The sequence below is a fragment of the Oncorhynchus clarkii genome, chromosome 16 (assembly GCF_045791955.1).
Source record: "Oncorhynchus clarkii lewisi isolate Uvic-CL-2024 chromosome 16, UVic_Ocla_1.0, whole genome shotgun sequence".
In the NCBI taxonomy this organism is placed as follows: Eukaryota; Metazoa; Chordata; class Actinopteri; order Salmoniformes; family Salmonidae; genus Oncorhynchus; species Oncorhynchus clarkii.
The window spans coordinates 28,823,467-28,844,406 of NC_092162.1; the positions used below are offsets into that span (position 1 = coordinate 28,823,467).

At 42.1% G+C, this 20,940-nt stretch overlaps 1 protein-coding gene across 1 annotated transcript in view; it reads right to left on the reverse strand.

Moving 5' to 3' along the window:
• LOC139368300 (cadherin-23-like) overlaps positions 1-20,940 on the reverse strand; it is a 237,626-nt gene that overhangs the window by 34,348 nt on the left and 182,338 nt on the right. The window contains exons 33-44 of the mRNA XM_071107046.1: positions 13,939-14,108; positions 12,942-13,079; positions 7,426-7,545; positions 6,084-6,261; positions 5,523-5,734; positions 5,033-5,227; positions 4,722-4,835; positions 3,618-3,747; positions 3,153-3,416; positions 2,879-3,040; positions 2,272-2,528; positions 2,029-2,126 (exon numbers count right to left, since the gene is read on the reverse strand). Coding sequence (XP_070963147.1) covers positions 2,029-2,126; positions 2,272-2,528; positions 2,879-3,040; positions 3,153-3,416; positions 3,618-3,747; positions 4,722-4,835; positions 5,033-5,227; positions 5,523-5,734; positions 6,084-6,261; positions 7,426-7,545; positions 12,942-13,079; positions 13,939-14,108 — 2,038 coding nt within the window. The remainder of the gene's footprint in view (positions 1-2,028; positions 2,127-2,271; positions 2,529-2,878; positions 3,041-3,152; positions 3,417-3,617; positions 3,748-4,721; positions 4,836-5,032; positions 5,228-5,522; positions 5,735-6,083; positions 6,262-7,425; positions 7,546-12,941; positions 13,080-13,938; positions 14,109-20,940) is intronic.

Below are 20,940 nucleotides of genomic sequence, written 5' to 3' on the forward strand. Positions count from 1 at the left end.
AAAACCTTGTGAAGACTTACAGAAAACGTTTAACCTCTGTCATTGCCAACAAAGGGTATATAACAAAGTGTTGAGATACACTTTTGTTATTGACCAAATGCTTATTTTCCACCATAAATTGCAAATAAATTCATAAAAAATCCTACAATGTGATTTTCTTTATTTTCTTTTCTCATTTTGTCTCTCATAGCTGAAGTGTACCTATGATGAACATTACAGGCCTCTCTCATCTTTTTAAGTGGGAGAACTTGCACAATTGGTGGCTGACTAAATACTTTTTTGCCCCATTGTACATACTTTTTAATTTATTTTTAATTTTTAATATACCTGTATCATTTCCCGCAAACCTTACCACCCTTCCCCAATTGGAGTAAACTAATATACAATGACACGTAGGCTTCTACGTTCAGTTTTTACATATTATACACATTTTACAGACACAATCTATTTTACCATAGTTAGATTTAGTTTGTTTTTAGTCCTTCCTCTATTTCTGATGTCCATCCAGTTTGATTTCTTTTTGTAACTGTGCTATTTCTCAACATTTCTGAACCTATATACATTTTACAAACCCCGTATGTTTTACATTGGTTATCTTGTTATTTGCCCCACCCTTCAGCTCCATTCAACCCCTCCCATCTATCTCTTAACACCATCCATTTTGGATTGTGAATTAAAGAGAAAAATGTTTGCTAAAATAATTATTATATTATTGATTGATTGACTATGGCTTTTCAAATCACACAATATTGCTATCTGCAGCGTTAGTTCTAGGCAAATGTCGCAATTCTTCAGCCATTCCTGGACCTGTGACCAAAAACGAGCTACATATAGACAGTACCAAAATACATTATCTAATGACTCTGCTTCCTCACAGCAAAATCGGCAGAGCTGGGAAGATTGTATCCCCCATATATATATAACATTCTATTGTTTGCAAGAATTTTGTGTAGTAATTTAAATTGAAAAATGTGAAGTTTTGAATCTGGTGGTGTTTTGCGTGTCAATTCATAAACCATGTGCCATGGAATGGGTACATCGAAAATCTCTTCCCAACTATTTTGCAATTTTTCCCAACTATTTTGCAATTTATATGGCACAGCTGTCAATGTTTTGGTCCTTAAAATGAAATTGGTATATGTTTTTATTTATCACACTTTTCTTTAACCATTTATGTAGGGCCGACAGACAATGATGCAATTAGTTGGTTGTATTTTGGGTAGAGCAGACATTTCCATATGTCTGTGTTAGCTGCATGTGTGACATAACTCCACAAGTCCTATTTATGATATAGTTCACAAAATTATACTTTTTTTAAACATTTCATCGAAAAATGTTTTTTTTTTCTCAATTAGTATATTTGAGTTTAACCACACTATTTGTTGTATTATTTGTTTTGTCTTTTCAGGTGGATTAAACTGAAATTGCAACCAACTTTCTAAGGCTTGTTTGAAAAATAACTATATTTTGGAGAATATTTCCTTTTCAAACAACCGAAAGTGAGCAGTTGTAATCTGAATAAAGTGAAAAAGGCCATTCTTGAACATGGGGTGACACATTCCCAACAATCTACTAGAGAACCAGTTTGGATTTAAGTACAACTTTGTATGACTGATACCTTTAGTGAGAGGTCTAATGCTTTAATATGTAATCATTTCTGCCCTCCAAATTCATATTGGTTATATAACTATGCCCTTTTAATTTTGTCTTGTTTGCCATTCCTAATGAAATTTATTATTTTTTGTTCATATAATTTAAAAAGCATGTCACTGGGTGTAGGCAAAACCATAAGCAAATAGGTAAACTGTGATATGACTAAATCAGGGTGTTTTGTCTTTGTTTGGAAACATGTTTTTGTCTTATGCAGCTATATGACCCAGTGGGTGAATAGACTTGGTTTGAGCATTACTAATCGTCCGTGAGTTTTTACTTGGTTCTAAATATGGGAATGGGGACTGTCCGTTCTAGTAATTATATTTCTATAGGTAATAACATGATAATAAACTATACTGCCAGGCAGCAACTGACTTTTCCACATCCAGGATGCGGTTGGTGTGCTTGTTGACCACGTGTATGAGCACATCTGTCTGGGCAAAGTTCACTCTGCCCTTCTTGTCCACGTGGAACTGAGCAGAAACAGAAGAAGAGAATGACAAAGGGGGTTCTGGGAGATACACATTTCATACGTAATTTTATACACATGCATGCACACACGCACACACTTGCACACACATGCACACACACTCACACATCCCTCACACCCTTACCTACCTGCACATCGTCCGTGTTGACTATGGCTCCGGTGATGTTGGACAGCAGGTTGATAAACTCCTCCTGGAACTGTCGTACCCGCTCTGGTATCTCGTTGATGACGATCTTCACCCGCTGGTCGTCCCGCAGGATGTAGATGCCCACCATGGCGATGTCACTGTGGCCCGCCAGGTCCCGTGCCAACACCTCCACCACGAAGTAGCCCGGGTCGTATGCCGTGAACAGGTCATAGGTACGGATGATCCCATCTGTCTCTCCTAAGGGTTATCAACAGGTTCAGGGTCAATTTCACTGTGATTCAAATCAATATTTAGAATTGAAACATATATCCCCTATAGGTTATCAACATTGTTGGAGCCCAATTCCATTTAAATTATTTAGTCAATTCATCACCTTGATTGAAATAGAATTGATCCCAACCTTGGTTATCAATAGGCAGAGAAGGTTAACAACATGCCAGGGGCCAATTCCTTTTCAATTAAATTAATCTCCTCAATTCTGAAATGAAATTGAATTGATTCTAACATTGGTTATCAAGGATTAACAAGGGATACTATACAAACACAGAGGAGATAATAGTCATGCTTGGCAGTAGGCAGTGACTGACCTATGATGAAGCTGTTTCCTATGTCCTCAGTGTCATTGGACTGGAACTTAATGTAGCGGATGGACAGAACATGGTACAGCACCAGACTGTTGTTCCCTACATCGTTGTCTATGGCCTGTACCCGAATCAGATCTGAGCCTACCTTGGCATCAGCAGCCACACCTGAGAGAGAGAAAGAGATAGAGAGAGGGGGAATAAAAGTGAGAGAATGCACATAGACACACAACCTCAACACACACACACATTTACCCCTCCCACAGTTTATGTACTGTACCTGTAGTGTACTCTAGCTTGGTGAAGTGTGGTGGCTGGTCGTTGATGTCCTCCAGGTAGATTCTGATCTCCTGCAGGGTTGGGTCACGGCTGGGGTCAAGTGCTCTTCCCCAGGCTGACCTTTGACCCCTAGCAGGAGCCCAGTTTCTGTGGCTGGAGGCCTTGATGATGATGGAGTACACTGAGATGTCCTCACGATCCAGATCCTTCTTCACCTTCAGTACGCCCCCTGGGCTCAGGCCAAAGTTACCTTCAGTATCTCCCCCTATAAGGGCACGATTGGAAATCAGTGTTATGTTCATATTCAACAGACAGCAGCACCAACATGCAGCAACCAAAAATATATTTAATTATTCCGTATTAGTACTAATGTACTGATATTTCTGGATTGTCCGGTGTGGATGAATCAGTGTGTTTATTTGTGTCTGTTTGTGTAGCGTAGTGTTGTGTTGTCCTCTCCACAGACCTGCTATGAAGAAGTAGACTACAGCGTTTGAGCCTTCATCTGCGTCCACAGCTCCTGTCACGTTACCCACTACTGTCCCTGGAGTAGAGTGCTCTGCCACAGACAGAGTCTGATACGGCAGGCTGCCTCGCTGAGAGTCAGACAGAGAGACAGACACACAGACACACAGACAGATAGATGAGCACACACACACACACACAGAGATACATGGCCCAGATGTAAGACAAAATCGTCACACATATGAAACAGAGACATTAGCCTTGTTTATACTTGGTTCTAACATGCATCTTCTGTCCTGATCATTTCCACTTTCAGATTATGCCCACATTTTCAGACAGGTGTAGAAGATTAAAAGACGCATTGTGATCCGATTGTGATCATATCTTCCAGACCACCTCCGGAGGTAGTCAGGCACGCTTTATATCTGGATGTCTTAGAAGTGTCCTGTAGATGGATCTGGACAGTGAAACCATTTAAAACATCATAATCCTGCCTTCTAAAATGATTGACAGGTGGCACCATTTACATATGGCATCAATTTGGGTCTTAGAATAAATAAATACTATTTTGAAATAACAGCTGCCAAATAATTTGCATACAGGGAGGGATCAGTAACATGTGGCCAGAATGCGGACACAATGGACAGATATGAGACACATTGTAATACCATCTGTTGGCATTTTTCTTAAATTGTGGGCACAATCAGAATGTGGACAAGATCAGGACAAAGGACACATGTTAGCGCTAGGTATAAGGAAAGCTATTGACTAATATACAAACACAGTACAAAAAACTACCAAATAAAACACAACCCTAATCACAGACAAACATCAAATATCTAGAGATTTAAAAAGGTGGTTTGATCACACAAAAGAAACATAAAAATACTTGGTATAGAAAAAATATTATGGTAAGGTATCAAATGGTAAGGTATAAACCCAGAGTTATACTTATAGCTGAGGAGTCCAGGGCTATGTTTCATTGCAATAAGATGAGTCTGAATTAGGGCAGACTGGCGGGAATCTTCCATGCATGAGACACCGCCCAGACTGACATCTTCCTTGCATGAGACACCGCCCAGCTCCCTAACTCTCCTCCACTCACCGGGGGCTTAAAGAAGACAGGCTCGTTGTCATCAATGTCCAACAGCGCAACCTGTAAGGGCTGGGTGGTCTCATAAGGCACGGGCTGACCCAGGTCATAGGCCACAACAATCAGCTGAGGGACAGAACATACATAAACAATACACATACACACATTCCTGTCTGGGCTGAATCCTGACATGAAATCCGGCAGGCCTACATTAAACTTGAATGCATATCTCCCATTGACATGAAGGTACACGTATGATTCAAGTTGTCGCTAGCTACAAGTGCATATCTCAAGTTAGAATTGGGCCCAGTCACTCCACTCACACTGTGCAGGGCTTGCTTCTCTCGGTCCAGTTTGATGGCGGTGGTGATGACTCCTGTAATAGCATCAATGTGGAAGTTATCCCAGTCTCTGTTCCCAGCTCCTGTCTGGAGGAAGGCATAGCGCACCTCTCCATTCACCCCTTCATCCCCATCTGTCGCAAACACCTCATACACCAGCAGGCCTGGGGGCTGCTCCTACAAGGGGGAGGACAGACACATTACTGAGATTTTAGATATTCTGTTTGTATGCAACTGCAGAAAATTTTACAGTAGCAATGTGTGTGTGTAGTGGAGCAACACATTCGTACAGTACATGCCCAAAAATAATTAATATGTTCTTCAATTATTACTATCCCGCTAGGGACCACTAACAAACACCATACTGTAGTGCCACCAACACACACACACACACACACACACACACACACACACACACACACACACACACACACACACACACACACACACACACACACACACACACACACACCTCCATGATGTGCATGATGGTGCCGTTGGTGGGCCTGACGAACATGGGCCTGTTGTCGTTGACGTCTATGATGATGATGTGTAAGGTGGCGGTGCCCCAGAGGGGTGGTCTTCCCTGGTCTGTAGCCACCACCGTCAAGTTAAAGTGCTCAAAGGACTGCAGCAGACGGAGAGAACGCACCAGACCTGTGTCAGCATCCAGAGAGAAGGCATCTGACAACACCATAGAGAGGGAGAGAGAGAAAATAGTGAGAGAATGTAACCAGCAGTTAATCAGAGGCAGGGAGAAATTGAGACCAAACATGTAAATGTTAAACAGTGGGCATACAGGATTTTGTTCTAGCCCAGCACTAACACACTTGATTCAACTAATCAATTGGTCATGAAGATCATAACATGTTGAATTAGAGGTGTTAATGCTGGGCTGGAACAAAAGCCTCTCAGTGTGTGTGTGTGTGTGTGTGTGTGTGTGTGTGTGTGTGTGTGTGTGTGTGTGTGTGTGTGTGTGTGTGTGTGTGTGTGTGTGTGTGTGTTTGTGTGAGTGTGTGTGTAGGGCTCCAACCTGCCCCCGGGCCCTGCATGCTGTAAGAGAGCAGGCCGTTCTGCCCCTCGTCCAAGTCAGTGGCAGTCAGTGTGATCACAGACGTCCCACTGGGCTCGTTCTCAAATACACTGGTCTCAAAGGCCCGCTCTGAGAAACGCGGACGGAAGTCATTCACATCCAGAACGGTCACCAAGACCTGAGAGAGACGAAAAAAATATTATGTGGTCCTGTGTAGATCAGTTAGTAAGAGTGTGGCTGGCGCAAGCAATACCAATGTTGTGGTGTCAGGCCCCACAGGGATCATAATAAACATACTACCAATGCTGTGATATATTTTGAATGTAAACTACCGTTCAAAAGTTTGGGGTCACTTAGAAATGTTGGATGGATGCTGGCCTTCTAGGCAGAGTTGCAAAGAAAAAGCCATATCTCAGACTGGCCAATAAAAAGAAAAGATTAAGATGGGAAAAAGAACACAGACACTGGACATAGGAACTCTGCCTAGAAGGCCAGCATCCCGGAGTCGCCTCTTCACCGTTGACATTGAGACTGGTGTTTTGATGGTACTATTTAATGAAGCTGCCAGTTGAGGACTTGTGAGGTGTCTGTTTCTCAAACTAGACACTCTAATATACTTGTCCTCTTGCTCAGTTGTACTCCGGGGCCTCCCACTCCTCTTTCTATTCTGGTTAGAGACAGTTTGCACTATTCTGTGAAGGGAGTAGTACACAGCGTTGTATGAGATCTTCAGTTTCTTGGCAATTTCTCGCATGGAATATTTCTCAGAACAAGAATAGACTGACGAGTTTCAGAAGAAAGTTCTTTGTTTCTGGCCATTTTGAGCCTTTAATCGAACCCACAAATGCTGATGCTCCAGATACTCAACTAGCGTAAAGAAGGCCAGTTGTATTGCTTCTTTAATCAGCACAACAATTTTCAGCTGTGCTAACATAATTGGAAAGGGGGTTTCTAATGATAAATTAGCCTTTTAAAATTATAATATTGGATTAGCTAACACAACGTGCCATTGGAACACAGGAGTGATGGTTGCTGATAATCGGCCTCTGTACGTCTATGTAGATATTTAATAAAAGACCTGCCATTTCCAGCTACAATAGTCATTTACAACATTAACAATGTCTACACTGCATTTCTGATCAATTTGATCTTATTTTAATGGACAAAAAAATGTGCTTTTCTTTCAAAAACAAGGACATTTCTAAGTGACCCCAAACTTTTGAATGGTAGTGTACATTTACATTCACATTTTAGTCATTTAACAGACACTCTTATCCAGAGTGACTTACTGTCAGTGCATTCAGATAAGTTTACTTATGTTCTACTACAGTATGAATCCCACCTGAACAGAGTTCTCTCGTCGGTTGTTGGGGCTGCCGCCAGGGTTGTCCCTAGCGATGGCTGTCAGGGTGAAGTGGTCTTTAGTCTCTCTGTCCAGTGGAGACAGAATGTAGATGTCACCCTGAGAAGAGAAGGAGGAGGAGAAATATTATTATTAAAATAAAGTACAGTGAACGGGCCAGGAGGTGTAGTAAACTACGGAAGAGTATTAGGAGCAAGTGAAGTTAAAAAATTAAATAAACAGTGATGGTGGTGGTATTTGGAAAAGTTTATTTTAAATTGTCAACACTGAGAATAGTGGGAATATTTTGAAAATAAAGTCTGAATTACATTTTTAGAATAAATTGGCAATATTTAGAGAATAAAGTGGCAATATTTAGAGAATAGTGGCAATATTTAGAGAATAAACGTGACATTTTATATTGAGAATAAAGTAGATTTTTTAAAATTAAGTCACAGTTATATTTCAAGATTAAAGCAGGGGATTTGGTAAACTGCATGTTTCCCTGGCTCCCTGTTGCTGTGCTCACCACCATTGAAATGCCTGCAGATAGGTGACTTGTGAATCTATACCTTATAATTGGCCTAATAACAAGGACATCCTTTCTCTTTTAGCACATAATAACCATAAGTAGGCCTATTAGGACCTGGAAGAGGTTGTGCCACAGATTTGGTTGAGAAGGAGGAACCACACGGACTCAGATAAGATATTTCATCCAAGTCTGTGTGGTTACATGCAGTACATAGGTATAGACAGGTCGGTTGTGTGTGTATGCAGGTGTGTGTGTGGGGGGGTGGGTCTAATACACTCGTTCAAACAGGTGTCACACACACGTACAATTTCCTCAAACCAATACCATTCTAACGACCATCATGCATTGTCAGACTGTCAGACATTCAGTTGTTGTTTTGACACATGCCACCTCTGGGCAGCCAAACGTTCTAGGCAGCTGAGCGTGTTTCCGGCTGGTAAAAAGAGTCTGACAATGGGAGAGATCGTTTTGCAGAGCCGGGTGCCATAGTTATGCCACATATTGTATGGTGCCACCAGTCTGCTTGCAGTTGTCAGTTATCGTCAGGTACAGTGCCTTGCGAAAGTATTCGCCCCCCTTGAACTTTGCGACCTTTTTCCACATTTCAGGCTTCAAACATAAAGATATAAAACTGTATGTTTTTGTGAAGAATCAACAACAAGTGGGACACAATCATGAAGTGGAACGACATTTATTGGATATTTCAAACTTTTTTAACAAATCAAAAACTGAAAAATTGGGCGTGCAAAATGATTCAGCCCCTTTACTTTCAGTGCAGCAAACTCTTTCCAGAAGTTCAGTGAGGATCTCTGAATGATCCAATGTTGACCTAAATGACTAATGATGATAAATACAATCCACCTGTGTGTAATCAAGTCTCCGTATAAATGCACCTGCACTGTGATAGTCTCAGAGGTCCGTCAAAAGCGCAGAGAGCATCATGAAGAACAAGGAACACACCAGGCAGGTCCGAGATACTGTTGTGAAGAAGTTTAAAGCCGGATTTGGATACAAAAAGATTTCCCAAGCTTTGAACATCCCAAGGAGCACTGTGCAAGCGATAATATTGAAATGGAAGGAGTATCAGACCACTGCAAATCTACCAAGACCTGGCTGTCCCTCTAAACTTTCAGCTCATACAAGGAGAAGACTGATCAGAGATGCAGCCAAGAGGCCCATGATCACTCTGGATGAACTGCAGAGATCTACAGCTGAGGTGGGAGACTCTGTCCATAGGACAACAATCAGTCGTATATTGCACAAATCTGGCCATTATGGAAGAGTGGCAAGAAGAAAGCCATTTCTTAAAGATATCCATAAAAAGTGTTGTTTAAAGTTTGCCACAAGCCACCTGGGAGACACACCAAACATGTGGAAGAAGGTGCTCTGGTCAGATGAAACCAAAATTGAACTTTTTGGCAACAATGCAAAACGTTATGTTTGGCGTAAAAGCAACACAGCTCATCACCCTGAACACACCATCCCCACTGTCAAACATGGTGGTGGCAGCATCATGGTTTGGGCCTGCTTTTCTTCAGCAGGGACAGGGAAGATGGTTAAAATTGATGGGAAGATGGATGGAGCCAAATACAGGACCATTCTGGAAGAAAACCTGATGGAGTCTGCAAAAGACCTGAGACTGGGACGGAGATTTGTCTTCCAACAAGACAATGATCCAAAACATAAAGCAAAATCTACAATGAAATGGTTCAAAAATAAACATATCCAGGTGTTAGAATGGCCAAGTCAAAGTCCAGACCTGAATCCAATCGAGAATCTGTGGAAAGAACTGAAAACTGCTGTTCACAAATGCTCTCCATCCAACCTCACTGAGCTCGAGCTGTTTTGCAAGGAGGAATGGGAAAAAATGTCAGTCTCTCGATGTGCAAAACTGATCGAGACATACCCCAAGCGACTTACAGCTGTAATCACAGCAAAAGGTGGCGCTACAAAGTATTAACTTAAGGGGGCTGAATAATTTTGCACGCCCAATTTTTCAGTTTTTGATTTTTTTTTAAAGTTTGAAATATCCAATAAATGTCGTTCCACTTTATGATTGTGTCCCACTTGTAGTGTGGTGTCAGGAAAACAACCTCACACTCAACGTCAACAAAACTAAGGAGATGATTGTGGACTTCAGGAAACAGCAGAGGGAACACCCCCCTATCCACATCGATGGAACAGTAGTGGAGAGGGTAGCAAGTTTTAAGTTCCTCGGCATACACATCACAGACAAACTGAATTGGTCCACTCACACAGACAGCATCGTGAAGAAGGCGCAGCAGCGCCTCTTCAACCTCAGGAGGCTGAAGAAATTCGGCTTGTCACCAAAAGCACTCACAAACTTCTACAGATGCACAATCGAGAGCATCCTGGCGGGCTGTATCACCGCCTGGTATGGCAACTGCACCGCCCTCAACCGTAAGGCTCTCCAGAGGGTAGTGAGGTCTGCACAACGCATCACCGGGGGCAAACTACCTGCCCTCCAGGACACCTACACCACCCGATGTCACAGGAAGGCCATAAAGATCATCAAGGACATCAACCACCCGAGCCACTGCCTGTTCACCCCGCTATCATCCAGAAGGCGAGGTCAGTACAGGTGCATCAAAGCTGGGACCGAGAGACTGAAAAACAGCTTCTATCTCAAGGCCATCAGACTGTTAAACAGCCACCACTAACACTGAGTGGCTGCTGCCAACACACTGACACTGACTCAACTCCAGCCACTTTAATAATGGGAATTGATGGGAAATGATGTAAATATATCACTAGCCACTTTAAACAATGCTACCTTATATAAATGTTACTTACCCTACATTATTCATCTCATACGCATACGTATATACTGTACTCTATATCATCGACGGTATCCTTATGTAATACATGTATCACTAGCCACTTTATACTATACTATGCCACTTTGTTTACATACTCATCTCATTTGTACATACTGTACCCGATACCATCTACTGTATCTTGCCTATGCTGCTCTGTACCATCACTCATTCATATATCCTTATGTACATATTCTTTATCCCCTTACACTGTGTACAAGACAGTAGTTTTGGAATTGTTAGTTAGATTACTTGTTATTACTGCATTGTCGGAACTAGAAGCACAAGCATTTCGCTACACTCGCATTAACATCTGCTAACCATGTGTATGTGACAAATAAAATTTGATTTGATTTGATTTGATTTGATTTGTTGACTCTTCACAAAAAAATACAGTTTTATATCTTTATGTTTGAAGCCTGAAATGTGTCAAAAGGTCGCAAAGTTCAAGGGGGCCGAATACTTTCGCAAGGCACTGTATGTGGATGATTTTATTCAGGAACGTTTCTTGGGCTACTTTGATGTGTCAAGTGGGCGAGATTCACAGTCTGTTTGACTTTGTGAATTATGAGATTTAATTTAACTTCATGGAGAAACTCATTGCCCAAACCTACTGCACCTGTAATGGAATGGTGATCACCACTCCACTCCGCTACCATTGTTAACTCTCTCCTGACATGAACTATAGCCACGTCTCATGTGCCCACTCATCCACTGGCACGTTGAATGTTTCCTCTCCAAGCACTGTGAGTACCCCTATCAATTTTATCTCATTACTAGTCTGAAGAGAGAGAAAGAGAGAGAGGAGTTTCTAATTGTTTTATTTTTTATATTGTTGATATTGATTTTGTTGATATTGTACTGCAGAGTCAATCACACACACAAACACAATCATATTATTACACATCAATGTTTTTACTCCTTGCTTGGACTAACTCATTATTAGCTCCTTTTTCTAACTGTGTAGTGTATTGTGTTATTGTTTTTTGTCTTCTCAGTCAAATCCTGTCTTGCCCTCAGTGGAAGAGTTGAGCTCTTCTCCAACACCATTCATCCATGATGAGCCTGTCCTGCACTGAAGCCTAATTATATGTGTTATTGTTTTTACCATCAAGGTTCCACCAGCTCGGACCAGCGTTTTAATGAATACTTTCAAGTGATATCCCAAAATAAATTATATTTAATATGAACATCTCAACCCCTGTCCTGCACTGAAGTCAAGCCTCCGAACACCTCAACTCATGCGTCAATCACTGATCCATTCCCAACACTCTGTAAGTAGCCCTCTCATTCCCCATAATATTGTACTATACATGTATTTTTTTATTTAACTAGGCAAGTCAGTTAAGAACAAATTATTATTTACAATGACGGCCTACCCCGGCCACACCCTAACCCGGACGACCCTATGGGACGCCAAATCACGGCCTTTTGTGATACAGCCTGGAATCGAACCAGGGTCTATAGTGCCACTAGCACTGAAATGCTACGCCTCAGACTGCTGCGCCACTCGGGAGTCTTTAAATGCTTTAAATGCTTTAGTTTAAAGTAATTCGTTTTGACGATTTTTTAAACACGCTTTGTCATCTCTGTGCATTCCATGCCTATATCGTGGATCTCCCATCCTCCTAAATGTTCAAGTCACAAACCTCCATTGGTATGTATAGCCACTCCGTTATTATTATTTATCGCCTCCCAATTAATCTTCAGTGTGTACAGACAAACAGTTATTTTTAGCCTTCTGAACTCCTCCTTCATTAGTTGTGTAATACGTCAACTTAGATGAGTTAGTTCATTTTCTTTGAAAGAGAAAGAGTACAAGAGAGAGTGAAAATGAAAGAGAGGAGAGTGTTTTGTGTGTGTGTATGTGTGTCTGTGTTTGTGTGTGTGTATGTATGTGTGTTTGTACGTAAGTGCAGTGCTTGGATTGGACAGGTGCACACCGGTACTGAGTAACAGCACTCTACTGTTTGAGTACTGGTACTTCTTATAGAATATTGGCTTAAAAGTTCAGGCTCCTAAATATAAACAGTACTATCACTGAAAAATGAGTGTCAGCAACAATTTGTGAAGTGCATTGATACGTGAAGAAAAAAAGTGAAGTCCACTTCATGCACTACAAAGTGTGTGTGTGTTTTAGAACTCACAGTGGAGGGAGTGATGCCAAACTTGCCCTCTCCATCTACTAGGCTGTACTCGATGACAGAGAAGAGGCCAGAGTCTGCATCTGTGGCTCTGACTCTCACTATGACCGTGCCCAAGTCAACATCCTCAAACACTGGCTTCTGCAAAGGGACATCATCATACACACAGACACACACACAAACTGAACACCTTGATGTAATTGGCTCAGAACAGGGCAGCAAGGCTGGCCCTTGGATGTACACAGAGAGTTAAATTATTTTATGCTTGTCAATCTCTCCTGCCTCAAAGTGGAAGAGAGATTGAATTCATCACTACTTGTATTTGTGAGAAGTATTGACATGTTTGAATTACTGGCACACAGCTCGGACACCCACGCAAACTCCACAAGACATGTCAACAGAGGTCTCTTCACAGTCCCCAAGTCCAGAACAGACTATGGGAGGCGCACAGTACTACATAGAGCCATGACTACATGGAACTCTATTCCACATCAAGTAACTCATGCAAGCAGTAAAATTTGATGAAAAAAAAACAGATAAAAATACACCTTATGGAAAAGCGGGGACTGGGAAGCAACACAGACATGTGTTAGTAGAGTAGGAGCCTGCGGGCACACACTTATTATGTTGTAAAATCTGTTGTAAATGTTTTGTAATGTTTTAAAAAAATTGTCTTAATTTTGCTGGACCCCAGGAAGATTAGCTGCTGCCTTGGCAGCATCTAATGGGATCCATAATAAATACAAATACAAATGTCACTTTGATGTCTTGACTAATCAAATTAAATCAACATTCATTTCACAAATACATGTTACAATATATTTTACAGAAAACAAAAAGAGGACAAAAAAGGGGATGGGGCAGTCACAGTAAACAGTGGCAACAACAAAAACAAGACGAGTGCTGAAACTCAGACCATCACAATAGAAATGATATCAAGTGAGTACTACTAATGGTGAAGCATTTTGCAGTGTATGTTATGAACCAGTATTTTTGGTACCTGGTAAGAGGGTTGTGTAAAGATAGGGTTGTTATCATTGACATCTACTATACGCAGGTAGACAGGAAGCTCAGCCACTTTGGGTGGACTGCCGTGGTCCTGGGCTCTCACTGTGAAGTTCAGCCACTGCACCTGCTCAAAGTCCACCGTCCGGTAGGCTACGATCTTACCTGCACAACAACACAATGGTTACCACAACATTTCTCATCATAAATATACTAATAGAATGAATGATGTTTGCTTATAAAGGCTCATTACAGGCTTGGGCTCCATTATGTGTGTGTGTGGGTGTGGGTGTGTTCGAGACATTACTATTAGCGGGACCTGAAGAACTGCAATATCCTATGTTTCTCAGAAACTTGGCTGAACAAGGACATGGATAATATACAACTAACTAGTTTTTCTATGCATCGGCAGGACAGAACAGCAGCGTCGGGTAAACTCAAGGGGGTGGTGTGTGTCTCTTTGTTAACCTCTTAAGAGGTGGCACTCCTAGTGGCTGATTATTTTAATTCAGGAAAACTGAAATCCATTATACCTCATTTCTACCAGCATGTCACCTGTTCAACTACAGGCAACATCCACATTGAGCTAAAGGCTCGAGCTGCCACTTTCAAGGAGCGGGACACTAACCCGAACGCTTATAAGAAATTCCGCTATGCCCTCTGATGAACCATCAAACAGGCAAAGCATCAATACAGGACTAAGATCGAATCCTACCACAACGGCTGTGACACTCGTCGGGACATGACAGGGTTTACAAACTATCACGGATTACAGAGGGCAACTCAGCCGTGAGCTGCCCAGTGAAATGAGTCTAACAGACCAGCTAACCCTAACCCTATCCCTGACCCAGTCTGTAATATCTACTGTACTACTCTAATCCATGTGCCCAAGAACGCCAAGGTAACCTGTCTAAATTACTATCACCCCGTAGCACTCACATCTGTAGCCATGAAATGCTTTGAAAGGCTGGTCATGGCTCACATCAACACCATCATCCCAGACACCCTGGACCCACTCCAATTCGCATACCACCCCAAAAGACCCACAGATCACGCAAATTATATTGCACTCCACACTTCCCTTTCCCACTTGGACAAAAGGAACACATAAATTAAAATTATATTAATTGATTACAGCTCAGCATTCAACACCATAGTGCCGTCCAAGCTCATTACTAACCCTGGGATGAACACCTCCCTCTGCAACTGGATCGTCAACAACATATCCGTCATGCTGACCCTCAACACAGGGGCACCTCAGGGGTGCATGCCCCCCTCCTGTACTCCCTGTTTACCCGTGAATGCATCGCCGCGTACTACTCCAATACCGTCATTAAGATTGCCAATGACACGACAGTGGTAGGCCTGATTACTGTCAACGATGAGATAGCCTAAAGGGAGGTGGTCAGAGACATGGAAGTGTGGTGCCAGGACAACAACCTCTCCCTCAATTGTCACGCCCCAATTCACATCAACGGGGCTGAAGTGGAGCGGGTTGAGACCTTCAAATTCCTCGGTTTCCTCATCACTTAGGACCTATCATAGTCCAAACACACCAACAGAGTCGGGAAGATGGCACAACAATGCCTATTCTCCCTCAGGATCCTGAAAAGATTTGTCATGGGCCCTCAGATCCTAAAATTTCTACATATACACCATTGAGAACATCTTGACTGGCTGCATCACCACTTGGTATGGCAACTGCTTGGCATCCGACTGCAAGGCGCTACAGAGGGTAGTGCATATGGCCCAGTATATCACTTGGGCTGAGCTCCCTGCCATCTAGTACCTCTATACCAGGCGGTGTCAGAGGAAGGCCCTAAAAATTGTCAAAGACTCCAGCCACCCAAGTCATAGACCAGGGGTCTCCAACCCTGTTCCTGGAGAGCTACCGTTTTGTAGGTTTTCACTCCAATCCTAATCTAGCGTTCATAATTCTAATAATTAGGTGGTTGATAAGAAGAATCAGGTTAGTTTCAACTGCGGTTGGAACAGAATCCCACAGTAGGGTAGTTCTCCAGGAACAGGGTTGGAGAACCCTGTCGTAGACAATTCTCTCTGTTACCGCACAGCAAGCGGTACCAATACACCATGTCTGGAACCATCAGGACCCTGAACAGCCATAAGACTGCTAAATAGTTAGTTAAATAGTTAACCAAATAGCTACCCGGACTACCTGCATTGACCCTTTTTGTACCAACATTTTTGACTCATCACATACAGTATGCTGCTGGTACTGTTTACTATCTGTCTCTTTATTCCTAGTTATATGTACATATCTACCTCAATTACCTCGTAATCTTGCACATCACCTCATACTGATACCCCTTATCATTTACACATTGTGTATCTATTATTACTTTTATTATGAAGTGTTTTACTTTTCTATTAATTCTCTATTTTCTTTCTCTGCATTGCTGGTAAGTGTCCGTAATTAAGCATTTCACTGATTGTTGTTTACAAAGCGTGTGGCAAATTGAATATCACAACACATCTGGGTGCATTTCTGTGAATTTCAACTCTGCCACTGTTAGTGGGTTCAATATGAAATTGATTTTACATGATACACAGTAGCTACTGTAAATACATAGACCATAGATAAGTGTTTCTTTTTCTGTAGTGTATTGGCTACATTCAAAGCCATTAATTAGAGATTGAGGATTCTGCGCTATATTTTCTTTATATGACACTACAAAATGATATGGCAGCCATATTCTCAGTACATGTCGGGGTATATGAATACTATAGTACTACTAATACTATAGTATATGAAGGGTATATTTTTAAATTTGTTAATTTCATCTGGTAGGCTATACATTCACAGATAAAAGCTGAGTTGCATAGGCCTGCAGATAATGAGAAAACATTTAAGTAGACATAACAATTAGGTAGACAAAACAAAGACATTGATTTTGATGGTGATGAAGCCAGCTTCGGAAAGTTCCTTCACAACATGTCGGAGACTGGTGCTTCTGGCAACTCACTAGAGTTAGATGAGTTGATGATGGTGAAGCCAGATATCGTGGAAAATTACAGAATTAGTCATGCTATCCAGTGTTTTACTTTTTAAAGAATTGTCTCTTGTTATATGCTAGTGTTTTTTCTAAACTGATACAAACTTGTCTTTGTGGGACTTAATCATAAGACTGGGCGTATAGCTAAGGTCATTCATGTGACATCCCATGGGTTTGCTATCTACAGAAAGTATGAATGTATGGAAACTTGCAGAAAGGAGCACATTATAGTGTTTTGCTATTGTGAATGCAGTTAAACGGTTGAGCACTCAGCCTGTCAACCAAGTTCTATCAAAAATCTGCACAGACAACTAATTGATTTTTACACACTATCTGTTGACTGCCGTAAATACAAAAAGGATGTGCTTCTCTATAAAAGCTGAAAAGCGACAGTTTGTTGGGCATTAACTGCGCAACTGTTGAAGTGCATAGCTAACTGCTCCGTTTTTGCAGTTAGCCATTATTAGAAAACCCTTTTGCAACTATGTTAGCACAGCTGAAAATTGTTGTGCTGATTAAAGAAGCAATAAAACTGTCCGTCTTTAGACATCAACAAGATGTTGATGTTGAGACTGGTGTTTTGAGGATACTATTTATTGAAGCTGCCAGTTGAGGACTTGTGAGGTGTCTGCTTCTCAAACTAGACACTCTAATGTACATGTCCTCTTGCTCAGTTGTGTACCAAGGCCTCCCCACTCCTCTTTCAATTCTGGTTAGAGACAGTATGCGCTGTTCTCTGAAGGGAGTAGTACACAGCGCTGCTTCTCTAATCAGGACAACACTTTTCAGCTGTGCTAACATAATTGCAAAAGGGTTTTAAAATGATCAATTAGCCTTTTAAAATGATAAACTTGGATTAGTTAACACAGCGTGCCATTGGAACACAGGAGTGATGGTTGCTGATAATGGGCATCTGTACGCCTATGTAGATATTCGCCTATGTAGATATAAAATCAGTCATTTCAATAGTCATTTACAACATTAACAATGTCTACACTGTATTTCTGATCAATTTGATGTTATTTTAATGGACAAAAAATGTGCTTTTCTTTCAAAAACAAGGACATTTCTAAATTACCCCAAACTTTTGAACGGTTGTGTAGGTAGAGCAGATCCCCTTATTGTATGGGACACTTTCAAATGTGCATTTAGAGACAGGTAGATACCAATAAAAACTGAACCATAGAGGCACAGAATAAGTTAGGATAAACAAAAAGAACTGATGGAACTTATTCAAGAAAGATTTTGTGTAAGTTATTATAAAAATAAAGAAACTGGATGGAATATGGGTGAAAATGCACCAAATTATTTTCTTATCATTAACATAGATTTGCTACCATAAATAACTCCCAAAAATGTGTTAGAAATGACAGTCCTCCATGATTCACCAAATTATATTTTGAAAGAGAAAGAAAATTACTTTAAGCACATGTTTTCATTTTAGTCTCCTCCATCTCCACTAACTGAAGTTAATTGTAAGGATGTTTTTATTAATAGTGTATAATTGACAGCTGTACAGAAAGACTCATGTGAAGGCCAAATTACAGAGGAACTTCTTGATGCAATTAAAGACTTTAAGTTCGGGAAAATTCCAGGGCTGGATGGCATACCAGTTGAGGTATATCAAATATTTGTCCATGTACCCAGAGTTCCGTTATTAGCATATTTATACCACTACTATAAAAATGTTACACTATCAGATACTCAGCAAGAAGGTCTGATTTCACTATTATTAAAACAGGACCCAGGTGGAAAATATAAAGCTCCAGTCCGCCTAAAGGACTGGAGGCCCCTTACACTTCAGATGCAAAAGTGTGATGTAAAAATTATAGTAAAATGCATAGCGCATAGAATTACAAAAGTATTGTCGGATGTTATTCATCCTTATCAGACAAGTGTTTTCACATGGGATGATACATTGGAGATAATATAAGAGAAGTACTGGAAACAATAGACCCCTATGAAAATTGTGGGAAACCGGGCCTAGTGTCACACCCTGATCTGTTTCACCTGTCTTTCTGCTTGTCTCCACTCCCCACCAGATGTCTCCCATTTGTCCCTATTATGTCCTGTGTATTTATACCTGCGTTTTCAGTTGCCAGTTCATCTTATCCCGTCAAGTCCTACCAGCGTGTTCCCCTGTTTTCTGTGCTCTAGTTTTGGTTTTTCTTAGTCTTCCAGTTCTGACCCTTGCCTGACTTGACCTACCGCCTGTGGTCCAGTACGTGCCTGACTCTGATTTGGATTATGACCCTTTGCCTGCCTTGATTTACCTTTTGCCTGCCCCTTTAACTATAATAAACTCTGAGACTCATACTATCTGCCTACTGTGTCTGCATCTGGGTCTTAGCATGAGTCCTGATAGTATGAACTGACCACGGCTGGCCCAGCAGACTCAGACCCGCTCCACAATGCTGTCTCCTTCCAAGGAGCCACTATTGGAATACAACAAGGAGATACTGCAATGCCTTATGGAGGGACTCCATACCCTGGCAGAATGCCATGACCATGCATTCAATACATTACTGGAGCAATTCTGACTATTACCTACTAGGCAGTAAGCCTCAACAGTAAACCCCCAGACTCTCAGCAACCCCGCCACCAGCAGCGCTTCTTCCCAGCCTACCCCGGTGTCCAAAGAACCTCGCTTACCACCTCCGGAGAACTCCGTTAGAGATTCTGGAACCTTCCGGGCCTTTCTCTCCCAGTGCTCCCTCATCTTTCGAGCTGTAGCATTCTTCGTTCCCCTCGGACTGCTCGACGATATAACGCTGATGTCTGGGAGGGCTATGTCGGTGTGTGAGCAACAGTCCTCCGTTTGCGTCAGTCTGGAGGAGTTTGTGGCGGAGGTACGTAAAAGTCTTTGATTCTCTGTTGTCTGAGATAGAGGCTGCTCGTAAGCTGCCCCAGCTATGTCAAGACTCCCGTAGTGTGGCAGACTACGCAGTGGATTTTTGCATGTTGGTGGCTGAGAGTGCCTGGAACCCGGAAGCCCTGTTCGACATGTTCCTTCACTGATTATCGGAGGTAATTAAAGATGAGCTCACAGCCCGGGAGCTGCCCATGGACCCTCATAGACTTGACCATCCGGATCAATTGGCGGCTACGGGAACGTAGGAGGGAAAGGAGTTTGTTCCCTGTCGCCCACGAGGAATCCCAGAAATCCCTGAAGTCTACATTTCCGAGTTAATCCGATGTCACTCGAGTTCTCTCGGGAATCACAGAGGGCAGCCGACTCGCTTCCTCTGGTGCCCATGCAACTGGTCAAGGATATATGATCTCCTGCTGAGCACTTACGCAGACTAAACACCAAGAGCTGCCTGTATTGTGGAGCTACGGGACTTTTCTTATCTACCTGCCCGTTAAAAAGGGCGGCAGGGTAGCCTAGTGGTTAGAGCGTTGGACTAGTAATCGAAAGGTTGCAAGTTCAAATCCCCGAGCTGACAAGGTACAAATCTGTCGTTCTGCCCCTGAACAGGCAGTTAACCCACTGTTCCTAGGCCGTCATTGAAAATAAGAATTTGTTCTTAACTGACTTGCCTAGTAAAATAAAGGTAAAATTAAAAGACCAGGCTCATTAGTAGGTACGAGCACACTGGTGAGCTGTACTGGGAGTTTCCAATCCCTTACTACTTGTAAACCCCTCTATGCTACCCTGTTGTGGTGAGGCCAGTCCAAATCCATCCGAGTGCTCATTGACTCCGGGGCCGATGAAAGCTTTATGGATACTACCCTGGTGCAACCACAGTGAATCCATGTAGTGTCTGCTCCTCGAATTCCTTCACGTATCCATGGTTTTGGGGTTTCATGGCTCCAGTGGCACAATCCCCTTATTGACTGGGCTACGGGGTCCATCATGGGTTGGAGCCAGTTTTTCCATGCACATTGTATGAAGACGGCGCAACCTTCTCCGGGACGTCTCCCTGCTGGCTTGGGGAAAACCATGGATATCACCGCCGTTCTCGCAGATACCAGGATTTACA